General features: G+C 45.3%; 1 protein-coding gene across 21 annotated transcripts in view; it reads right to left on the reverse strand.

Moving 5' to 3' along the window:
- ptprma (protein tyrosine phosphatase receptor type Ma) overlaps positions 1-11,799 on the reverse strand; it is a 193,268-nt gene extending 181,469 nt beyond the window's left edge. For all 21 annotated transcript variants that reach the window (XM_031583787.2, XM_031583786.2, XM_031583784.2 and 18 more), the window contains exon 1: positions 11,501-11,799. In XM_031583787.2, the coding sequence (XP_031439647.1) occupies positions 11,501-11,573 (73 nt within the window). In that variant the 5' untranslated portion in view covers positions 11,574-11,799. The remainder of the gene's footprint in view (positions 1-11,500) is intronic.
- Positions 11,800-12,415: the final 616 nt, after the last annotated feature.

Raw genomic sequence — 12,415 nt, forward strand, 5'->3', positions numbered from 1 at the left:
CAAGATGCATACAATCAAATGACTTGGGCTAGCAGGGCCACCAATGGTTTCACTGTAAATCTATGACGTAGAGAGGTAATTAGACTTCATCTGTGTCACATCTGTTAAACTGAGGAACAAAGAATATATAATTAACCCTAAAAAACATGTTTTTAATGAGCCTGTGGGATGTGCTTTAAACGTATAAGTTCCCCTTGGCTTGGAAATAGTAAACAAAGATCACAGAGATATCACCAGCATGAGTGCCTTATATCTCATTGACTTTCATTCATGGGTTAAACATGTGTTTTTGACAGTTTTTGGAAAACATGCCTCTAACCCCTCCTAACAACAGTTAAAAGCTGCAGACGACTGCTTTTGGACAGATGTCTCTATGGTGATGTTTGTATCCTCTTAGAAACAGCATTGAGATCTTACACAGAGCCTGACGTCTCTACAGACAGGGAAAAAAAGTTGAAATCCTGATGGGAAACGAGCGTACCACTGGAGTCTTATGATAGTCAGGTGAAAGCAGACAAGAGCACAGGGAGAGAGATTGAGTTTTTTTTTCTTCTTCTCCTCTCTCACCTCCCGACCAAGAGCTTAAGAGAGGGATTTGGATCAGGGGAAAAAAAGAGGGAGAGAAAAAAAAAAGAATAAGAAATAAGATTTTGATGTCTCCTCAACTCCACTGAAGAATGCGGAAAAAAAAGAAGGCTAACGTGAGAGAACCTCATGGCCTCTAAATCCATGGTGGGGCGAGCGGGCCCACGCCAAAGCATATCAGTGTCTGGCCCTGACACCTCTCTGGGAGTCTTCAGGGGAAAGCAACTACACATCCCCTTCGCCAGTGGACATGTGTGTGTGTATGTGTGTGTCTGTGTTAGTGTGTTTGTGTGTGTGTGTGTGTGTGTGTGTGTGTGTGTGCGACCACATTTTCCCTCGCCAGTGTAGGTATGTGTGTGTCTGTGTGTGTGTTTGTGTGTGTGTGTGTGTGTGAGTGTGTTTGTGTTTGTGTGTGTGTGTGTGTGTGTGTGTGTACGACCACACTTCCCCTCGCCAGTGTAGGTATGTGTGTGTCTGTGTGTGTGTTTGTGTGTGTGTGTGTGTGTGTGTGTGTGTGTGTGTGTGTGTGTGTGAGTGTGTTTGTGTGTGTGTGTGTACGACCACACTTCCCCTCGCCAGTGTAGGTATGTGTGTGTCTGTGTGTGTGTTTGTGTGTGTGTGTGTGTGTGTGTGTGCGACCACACATCCCCTCGCCAATGTAGGTATCTGTGTGTGTGTATGTGGAAGAAAGGGGGGAGGGGGGATGAGGAGGGTTATATGAGGCTAAATAGTCCCCGGAGAGCAGCGGGGGGTCAAGGCATGGGCGGGGAGGGGGAGAGTAAAATCAGACTAGCGGCTAGAGGACAGCGGTTTTGAATGGCAGTCACATCCAGCCTTTCAGGTCTCTGGCAGGACACAGTGTTATTTATTCAGGCATTAGTATGTGTGCTTGTGTGTGTGTGTGTGTGTGTGTGTGTGTGTGTGTGTGTGTGTGTGTGTGTGTGTGTGTGTGTGTGTGTGTGTGTGTGTAGTGAGGAGGGATAGGTATCTATTTACATATGTGGCTGATTGCTTAAATATTTGTATGTACAAATTTTGTACACACATACTTGTGGAAGTTAGTGGGTGTAGGTCCGTTTGTGTTTCTGTTTGTGTGTGTGTGTGTGTGTGTGTGTGTGTGTGTGTGTGTGTGTGCATGTGTATATTTAGCCTACTTGCATGAGTGTGTGTTTGTGTGTTTGTGTGTGTGTGTGTGTGTGTGTGTGTGTGTGTGTGTTGCATTCCCTGAAGCAGCAAGGACGGTAGCTCCTGCTGTTTGATGTTCCCTCTCCTCCGGTAACTAAAGACAGCCAATAAAAGGCGTGTGTGGTTGCTGCGTCCCGCCATGCGCGGCCCTATTAGCCATGAAAGACCTCCCTATTCAGCCGCGCAAAGCTAAATCCACCGCAGGGGCCAGGGGGGACCGTTCGTGCCTAAAAGCAGCGCTTAAGAATCCTCACAACAACACCAAACTGTTCCGATTTAATCCATCTCCCAGGGTGAGGAGAATTAAAGGTAAACATATGCCTTCATTATTTGCTATGCTGCATCTGAGAATAAAAATAAATAAACAAATAGAGGCTAGCCCAGTGGAATCACTGTTTATGGATTATACACCATCCTATGCCTTTAGATTTCATTATGCTTAAGCTAAAAAAGTAAGTGGGTGGACGTGGAGAGTGTATACTATATCCCTGTGCTTCACACAGTGCTGCTAGTAGCACAGCGGCTGTAAAAGTGCATCTTGCAAACAACCAGAAAGGCTTTGACCTTAACCTTTGGGTTTAGACAAGCATTAAGTCAGTGAGCTGGGGAGGAGAAGGGAGTTATTATCTTTTTGTGCCTTAGCATAAGGGACGGCAAGCAGTGAATTGGCTAGGAGGGGGTAAGGGAGGGGGTGCAGTGTTCCACGGTAAAATGAGAAAAGATAATGACCCACTTTATGCCCTTTTATGCCAGCCTAGTGAAATGCACCTGCCCCAGGAGAAGAGAATTAATTACCCCTGATATGGAGTGTTAGCAACCGTCACACTTGGTATCGGTTAGCAAAACACTGCAGCAAACACATCGCTGGTCTTCACTACACAATCTTTACACCAGACGGCCATTTAAATCCAACCCCTGAAATTTAACAACGGCGCAAACAAAACAAAACAAACATCCTTTAGTGGAACTTTATTGGAGCTGTAGTCTCAGCACATCTTCTCAGCGATCCAAGGGCCAAGGCAAGGCAACTAAGGGCCAGGGCTGCTGCACCACTAGGCCTCGGCTGAAATGATGTGTGTTAAGTCTGGTGGAGCACGGCGTCTGGGGAGGTTAAGCCTGGGGCAGTGGGGTGTGGTGGGGAGGGAAGAGGAGGTGAGAGGAGTGAGAGGAGGAGGGGGTGGTTGTCGGAGAGATGCTGGGCAGAGAGAGAAAGTCTACAGCAAACCAGGCTGGTGCTAAGCTGGAGGGGCCCTTCTGGGACTGCCCTTGTTAATGCAGTGCCCGTGGAAAAGCCTGGGGCTCCATGACCCCTGCAGCATGCCAACATATCTGCCTGCCTCCCTTCCTTCCTTGCCTGTGTGTCTGTCTGTCTGTTTGTTTTTCCTCTTCTTTCCTTCTTCTCCCTTCTTAGATTCTAGGTTCCCGGAAATAGAAGGGGGGGGGGGGGTATCTGCATTCCTGGCTCGCTTTGGACTCAGCGTCTACCTACCAAGAAAGGAGTCAACACAGCCTGGCTATCGGTGTCACTGGCTGTCCCACTCTCTCAGTGGGTTTTTCTCTATCTGTCTGTTCAGCTGATGTTTTCAATGCAAGCCGAGTTTTTGCTTATCTCACTGCCTGTTTGGTTGCCTGGGCGACTCTCTCGGCCAACCAGAATGTCTCTATGGAGAGATGTGCTGAAGCTGGTCAGGGTTAGCAGTCCATGCAGATGCAGAGCAGCCCACCATCTCGGAGATGCAAGTGTCTTATCAACACTGGCTCAGTGCAATTCGTGAGGAGCGAATGGGGACATTCTTCTGCAAGACGCCTTTGTTTCCATTTTCAGTGGCGGGATTAGGTGGAATTACGAGTAAAAAGTTTAGCAAGTGGCAGAAAAAAAAAATCACAAAGGCTTTTTCCCCCCGCAATGCCCAAGTTGTACCACACAGCACGCCTTTTTTTCCAGACCGATCTAAACTGAGAGGGATTTGCCCAATTTGCCTTCAATTGGATTTTGCCCATTTGAGATTTGCCTCGTTTATCTTCTTGGAGGGCTTATTTCATGCTGCCGTCTCGTCGGTGAACCTCGAGGAGCCTTGTTTTATTGCACTGGTGGCCATGCTCGCGAGCCTCATTACGACAGCCACAGTCTTCAGCTGCTGAGATCCGCAAGACTGGGCTTCCTATCCTAAAGGGGGATGGGGTTTTTGACAAACGTGCTGAGAGCCAAGCAGCTAAAAAAAAATCAAAAAGTCAAAATGTGAGTCGAGATCATTCCGGTGCAGGAACCCCCCACGACTACTCCTCATGTTGCACAAATTACCTCCTGCGGTCAACATTCTACTCAAGTACCCTTGATGGACAAACTGTGTTATAATTCTCTTGGGGCAAGGGGGGGGGGGGGGGGGGGGGGGGGGCTATGCGGGCTGGGCTGGGGAAGGTTAAGAATGAAATAGCGCAGTGATGAAGTCTGTAAATGTTTGGATAATTATGTTTGGATTCCACACAAGGAATGCTCCCTGTGAGGCCTGGAATGCCTATTGTGACCTCAGCAACAGGCAACCAACTGACTATGACTCGCGCTGCACTCCCTGAACGTCATAAATAACCTCAAATATATCGCTTAGATATTTTCTTCAGTGCACTCTGAATGGGAACCGGGGGAGAAGAACCATGATTCTAAAGATACACATTATTCAGAAAATAGAAGCCCTGGCTAATTTTACCCAATCAGAACGGCCCATCTAGTTTTAAAATGCACAATGACAGTGAGTCCCAGAAACACCAGGAGAAGGTCCTGGCCTGCTTTTTTTCTTCTGCTGCTGGACCTCCTTCCTTCTGATAACTAGTTTAGCCCTAAAAGGCTCAACTGTTCTAATTTTTGAAAGTACTCTTAACCTCACTTAACATTGGCCAAACCACAAGGGACATCTCCCATGTTCCTTGCAAATGCTCCCCTGCTCTCGCAGCTTATAACTGGATGACATACATACGCAGGCTCATCAATCAAGGACAGATGAAATATGGGGTGCAGAGCAGCAGACCCAGCCCTGGGGTCCTTCATAAAACCATAAATACTCAGTTACACAGAGGTCCGAGGAGAAACTATGACCCAAAAAGCAGGACCCACAAACTCAGGTGACTGTACAAAGAAATGTGACAAGGTGTACTGTACACACACAAACTGGCACAGGCATACACATACACACGACTGGAAGATAACATATGCACTTCAAAGTGAGACAGATAGATAGATAGATAGATAGATAGATAGATAGATAGATAGATAGATAGATCATCTTCTGTGATGAAAATGTTATTGTTCAGATTAATTCCCTTCTCTCCTAACAGAACGAGCCCAGCCCAATTATCTCCTGTGATTTTTCTTCCACTCCTGCAGGACGCCATTCTTCGCAGCACGCAAGATGGCCAATTCAGCTAACAATTACCATATAATTCATAGATTCAGCTGCATATTTATTGTAGCGATATGGGTTAAGCACACTTCTCAGGGGTATGCTAGCTCGATCCCCCTCTGGCAACCCCGCTGTTCACACAGCCTATTCCCCATTTGCTCTACCCCATTAGTGCCTGTGGTCTATAAAGTGCTTGCTTTCATCTCCCACTGCTGTATGCACATAGATGGATCCTCTTGGACAAGTGCCTGGGACAGTTATGATAATTACGCTAATGCTAATGATGAAATATAATGCGCAATGAAATATTTACAGTCCCCCTGCCTTTGAACACATATTTGAGAATATTTCAGAATGTTCCAGAGGCTTTCTCCTACTTCCCATCGCTGGTAGACAACACCACGAGCAACACCTGCGGTACCTAGAGAAAGCGTAAGGTAGAAGAGGTGTCCTACTGTGAGCCTAAAAAATGCTTTTTGGCTCCCAATGATAACCAACTGCAGCAAAGTTTCTCAAAAGCTTTTCCACTCTAACCTATGCAAAGTGACAGAGAACACAGAAACTCTTCTTGAGTAGCTCTCGACTTTCCCTTCCCCCACCCACAGCCCAGCCAGACCCCACAACTGCTAGGAATTTCAGAGAACCACCCTCCTACGCCCACCAACCCCCTCCGACCTCTCCCCAAAACACCTCTGACAGTTGGAGGGATTTGATTATTGCTTGTATCGTTTCCCCCTTAGGCTTATTGTTTTTTGCGCCTTGTCTTAATACCCGCCACTACTCTGCATGGCTCCTGGATTAACTCCAGCCTCTGGCAAGCGTCTCGGGCGGCGATATTTAATATGGAGGGCCGCTGACCCTTACAGCGATTAATCCCCCCCACTCAGATATGGAGGTGCACATTCAGCAACTCCTGCCTCACAATGGTCCCCTCGTGGTGTTCGTCTGCGTTTTTAGCTCATATGGGGCCTCTCTAAGCCTCTTTAAACCAGATTCGTATGAGACGTCTTATAGCTGTAAGACACAAACAGCAAGCAGAACCCCATACAGTGTGTTGGTGGCCTGCTCCTGCTTTTGAAAGTGTCCATAAAATGCATCATAACTGAGGCGGGCGAAGCCTCAGTGCTATTCGTGGGAGTCGTTCATTATAAAGCTCTTTTCATTATCTATATTCGGAGACTCAGTGGTGCCGCCTAAGTTCGGAAGGAAAAATAATTACGGTAACTGCCAAGACAGACAAACAGAGAGAGTTCAGATTCTGAAATGAGCAATGTTTCACTATTCATTTCCCCTCAGAACACTCGTCAAGGCACTGCCATGAGGGGTTTCTGTTATTAAGAGAGTTATGCCCATAGAGGAGGAAGGTGGGGGCTGTGTTGTGGAAAAACACTAACACAGTTCTGCTCTGGCCGTTATTTCAGCGTGTCAGGCAGAGAAAACACAGGCACTTCCTGGTTTCCCAGCATTCAGTGCTGTTATCAGGGCTGTTACGGGCCCCTGGGAGATGACAGGTTGAATGTGGCCACTCACTGATGGGGCTATTAATACTATTAAATCCACCCCTATCCACTCCACAGCTACTCCTGAACCTACCGCTCAGTGTGGTAGATTAGGTTTTAGCGGGCTTAAGACGGGGCTTTCAAGGCAGAATGCGGGCCGTTAATTACACTATTCATGGACGAGAGGGTGAAGAAGTTGTGTAGCACAAACCAGGGACACCACGACAGCCAGGGCAATGATGGGATACCCGTGTGTTAAGTATGCACATTCAATATTTGTTTGAATAAAGAAGTCAACACATGGTGCAAAAGTGTGTTTTGCCATGTTTCTGACATCAATTTGACATCTCTCTATTCTCTCTCAGGGTAGAGTTGATGAGATCTAATATAAGCCTTTCTTAGCTGGTTAGGGGTGAAGAGAGTTTGGGGGGGGTGGGGTGTGGTGGGGTTGGAGGCCAAATACAACGACAAACATGACAAACTTATGTTAATGGGATGGGCAACATTCCGAGAGGCCACACTAAGCTGTGAATTTCATCAGTCAACATCAAACACTTTGTCGTCCCCTATCTAAAGACCAGCCTGCACACAACACTCACCCTTCCCCCATCCGCAATTAAAATGACTAATAAAGATCCATTCAAAATCCTTGCCCTCTTCTAGCTGGGCAATAAATATAGCCAGTGTGCCCCAAAAGTACCCAAAATAATTAAACTGTCATTATAAAAATAAATAAATATTTTTTCTCAAGAATTGGCACTACATGGTCCTTGAATCCGAGGCAAATATGTATGCCTCCTCTATTTAGTCCAGACACAAATGTGAGGATTAAAACCATGGAAGTACTCGGCAACAATTAGAAACGGCACAAAATGAGAGCAAAGTAACCCTATTTTGAAGGGCACTGTCTCTTCTCTGGTTTTAGACGGACGGGGTGTTCTTGTAAAGACTACTTACTCATCCTCTCTACCATGTCTCTGACGCACACGTTGTGAAGGCCACAATGAGGTGACCTGGCCACATTTCCTGTCTGAAGCATGTGAGTGTCGGAGACCATTTCACAGCTTCCTCCGATGAAACAATGGATTTTCGGCTCGTTAATTAGGCCAGGCGAACATTTAAGAGAACAACACATCGAAGTCAAACTAGGCCCGCACACCGTTAACAACCCAGGGGAGAAGAGGCATAATGAATCCGGAGCTTTCCGCAGATGCAGGCTGACAGTAATGGAAATATTTGCCTGTGGTCATACACTAGGAGGAGGGAATAAAGAGGAGAGAGACCGACACACGGGATCTCAGCCACCTGCTCAAAGTGTGTCACCTGCAAAAATAAGATGTCAGCAACGGGAAACAGAGGCCCGCCTTTTTCCTTTCATGACAGAGGGAGACTACCTCCCTCTCATATCATCCCATCAAAAGCCCACATGAAATTAGGCCGCTGTTGGCCCTTTGTGGATTAATTAGCCATGTTTTTCTCAGCTCACGGACTGACATAGTCACCTACAAAGGAATGTGATGCGGGTATCCGGCTGCAGCTATTGAGACAAGAGGACTTGATCGCATCCAGGACTGTTTTATCAGCAGTCGCCTTTGTGGAGCCTGATGGAAGTGCACTGTGCAATCAACTGGCAGACCACCTGGCCACCTCGTGCTGCTCTGCGCGGCCCTGACGGTTGTATGCGGATGATTCATTAGCTCTTCGGCGCTCGCGTTTTCCCAACAGGAAAGACAGGGCCGGCTTTAATTAGCTTCGGCCGCGTTTGCTCAGCATCTTTAGCACAGTTGTGCAGTCTAATGGGTGATTACGGTCCCCGATGCGGTCAAACTGACAGCTTTGTATCGGCCCGTGTCCTAGCCCTGCCCTAGCTCTGCTGCCCACCAGCTCTTCGACAAGCAGCCAGCCGAGGACACTGTGTAGGTGGACTGGGAAAAGGCCGTGGGAGCGAGGCAGGTCAGACAGAGTGATAGAACTGTTTGCATTCTGCCACCACAACAAATACGGCAAGACAAGATGGAATTCTACAACAGCATGCTGAAAAGCTACCAGGGTGGGTGACCTGGCTGAAGGCTCAGTAAGCTGGACAGGAAAGAGCCCACAGTAAGTTCTTTAAGCCAAGGGGCATCAACTGATTGCACAGAAAAAGGCAGTGGAAGATAGAGTGCAATGATCTGAGCCTGAGAAGAATTTTATAATGAGAGTAAGTGTTATTCTTGTTGTACAAAGAGAGTCCAAAGAGAGTAATTTCTCTGTAGCCAATGCAGAGATTCAATTGTATTCCCCACTGATTCACAGAGATGCAGTCCCCCCTGGCACAATTAAAAACTCTGCTCAACGGCTTCAGCTGAGAGGACAAATTCTTTAATAATCCGTCCTCGTGTGTTAGCACACGTCTGATCCAAAGGAACTAGGCCTAGTCAAAAAGTTCAGCAAACAGAACAATGACCACGACGCACAATGACATATCTACCGCTTGGCAACAAAAAAAAAACACAATTATAGCTTTCAATCCACGGAAGACGCAGTAAAAGGCTGCACAGGCGGTAAGACCTGAGAGGATATCCTGTGTTTCCTTGTCACGAGTCAAAATATTCTCCAGGGGCGCAAAGTCGGCCCTTCATATCAGGGTCAACATGCGCGGAGCTGCTAGTAACAACTCCTGGAGAATTGCTAGTTGGGCCGCGGTTTTAATGGGAGTTTCAGCATTTCGTGTGGGGAATTAAAACGTATTCTACAATAATAAATCTTTCCTTGCCAGCATTATCAGAAAAGTAAACGGTTATCCATGTGGGGATTGTGATTGCAGCCATAGAACATTTTGGGACAATAACAACTGCCGCTTCTTTTTAATTACTGTGTTAGTAATACATTTTAACTAAATAAAAAGCCGCACACGATTTGCATTTTTAATTTCACTGCCAGTTCGGTTCCTTTCATTTAGCTACCCCAATTGACAAGTAAATACAGCGAGCATTTGCACCGCGTAATGAATTCATCTTAGTTGCTCAAAATATGGGTATATTTATTATTTCAATATGAAGGCCTATGAGAAGTTATTCGAAGGGCTCCGAACAGTGTCTCCTCACTCATACCAACTATTGTACTGTGTGCCTAGCCTATATGTAAGCGCTGCTGCCACCATCAGGCCGACCCTTTCAAAAAACGGGAGACCGACCGTTTGACAGCGGATGAACAGCACTGCATCATTCGAAGTGACTCTTGGTTTGTTCGGTTTAGAGACAGATAAGAAGGCTTGTGGAAAGACGGAGGTTAGGACTTCTCATTATATCTCCACTAACCTGGATGTTTTGTGTTTGATGTTTACATACATATGCCAGTAATGTTCATTAATACAACTTAATTGAATGACAAAGAGTTGCTAGTGGTAGCCTGTAACGTTATGTGATCTATCAGAAAAATGAAGCCACTGGACGTGCGCACACGAATAAAACGATGCTGCCTAGACAAATTTGGTTACATTTGGTGATGAAGAAAAGACATACATAGTTACAGAAAGTTAACCACACTGCCTTAAAAGCGTACAATGGTCCCCAAGCGAAACTGAATAGCTTCAGACCAACATTGAGTAGACTTACCTGTAAACTAATGTTTAATGGTGTGAAAAAATTGATACATATAACAGAAACAATCGCAAAGTTGTATCTTCTTCCAGTTCATGTCAGTTCTATCTCAAATTTAAAAAAGAACACCTCAGACTGATTTCCAATAATTTACTTTAAGTCAAAGCATTACGTGGCTGACTGAAAATATTACAAATGCCCAAACCAAGTGTAACTGCGATAAAGTAGGTTTTGTACAGTTACACAAAAGGCTGACTAACACCGAGACCTTTAGTCACATATGCCATATATTGCAATCGAGTTTTTATACTCCATTATAATAACCTTTCCCTGTTCACTTTGGCAAGTTGCCAAGAAGCACTGACAGACACCTCAAAATAAAGTAGCCCACATTTTTAACAAATAAATTCTGAAATCTGAAGTACAAACAACTCGTTACAACACCAGCTGGCTACACATGGGTTGCCCCTTTACGAACCGCATAAAAATAGATCGCCATCTATAAAAAGCAGCGGCTTGAATTGATCAGATTAGGCTTCCAAGCTATTAAGACACTTACAACGAAACCTCAGCGCTCTCATCGCATTAGACACTGATTGTAAAGGCTACTTAATAGTTAAGAAGAAAGGCGACATTTATTGGATGCATAGACTGTTCTGTGTTTAGAAGCGGTGAGACTCTTGATTCAGACGAACTTCAGATGAAGCTGATTAAATTCAAACAGTTCCAGATATAGGGCGCACACAACATGGACTCAAACTAGCTAAACACGAATAAAGAACTACGTCGCTTATAAGGAGGGATAGAACCGTGGTAGTTATGTATTCTCTGAATTACACACCCTGTTTCCAAAATGGAAAGAAACCTTCATATAATAATACTGCTGAATTTGGTCTTGTAGATTCCACAGTGCTGACTAAATTAAAAGTTTAAGCTGCGCAAAGTCGAAGCACGTCATTGAGAAGAGAGGGTAGAGTAACAATTTGTGGGCGAAAACCCGAACATTATTCTGACTAATGCCTCAACCGTACCACATTCCATCACAACGGCGTACAGAACTTAACCCCTAAACAATGAAAAGATCTCTATATATTAGTATGACCAATAAACTTGTCTAAGGTGAAGAACTACGTGTGTATATGCACAGACGAAAACGATAACTTCGAGTAGCCTTCACTGGCGACTGACGGAATCTTTGTTACTTCAAATGAGCTTTCTGTACTCTGCAACACTTCAAAGTAATAAGAAGTCTTACCTTTGAATACTTGTCCTCGAACTGAAACCAGTAAACTGACCGCAGCAAGGAGACAAGTTAAAACTCTATCCATTGCGGGAGTGTCGCGGACGCTACCCCAGTTTTGGGGTAAAATCGGAGCTACTCTTCCGCTGTGACGGTGGAAATATTCCCAGTTTTACAGTTCGAAGCCTGGCACTGAGAATGTCTCCTCTCCTTCTTTCCCTACTTGGTTAATTGTGTATCCTTCTAGCGGCTCCACTCTCGTAGTGACTTCCAGACTGCCAAGAGGAGTCTGACGTCACCATGCACGGGAAGAGGGTTGGAGACTGAGCGCTCTCCTATCGGAGGGGGTATTATGCGCTCCGCGACACCTCGGGAGCCACACAGATTCGTTATAGTCATTTATACCTAACTTGGCTTAATTCACTTAGGAGACATGCAACTGGGTGTTTGAAACGCTATCTCATTAACTGTTTCGTGCTAACTCAGTTTTTAGACGAAAATCAGCAATGGTAAATGTGAAAATAATAGATAAACGCTAGTGGATGTGGACAACAGAACACCGTAGTACAGGACAACTTTGCCGCGTTACAATCACTTCTGAATACAAGTGTGTGTGTTTTAGGGAGAGGGTGTGGATTAATTCACCCTCGGTCCTCAAGAAAGGACAGACAATAAATAAAAATGCTACAGTATAATGAATTTATGATTAAGCAATCAGCTGCAAGCCTATTGTTTACTCATCACCAGATGATTTATGATCACTTTTGAATATTGGGTGCTTGGTGTGCACTGGCCTTTAATGTAGATGACTACCGGAAGGCAATTATATCCAATTAAACTGAATATCTTTCATTTTTTCTTTGTTTTTCGAAAACATACCATGTGACTGAATGTAGTTGGCTAGCTGCAAAGATTGTCTTTCGATGTGTT

This window comes from Clupea harengus, chromosome 17 (assembly GCF_900700415.2).
Source record: "Clupea harengus chromosome 17, Ch_v2.0.2, whole genome shotgun sequence".
NCBI lineage: Eukaryota > Metazoa > Chordata > Actinopteri > Clupeiformes > Clupeidae > Clupea > Clupea harengus.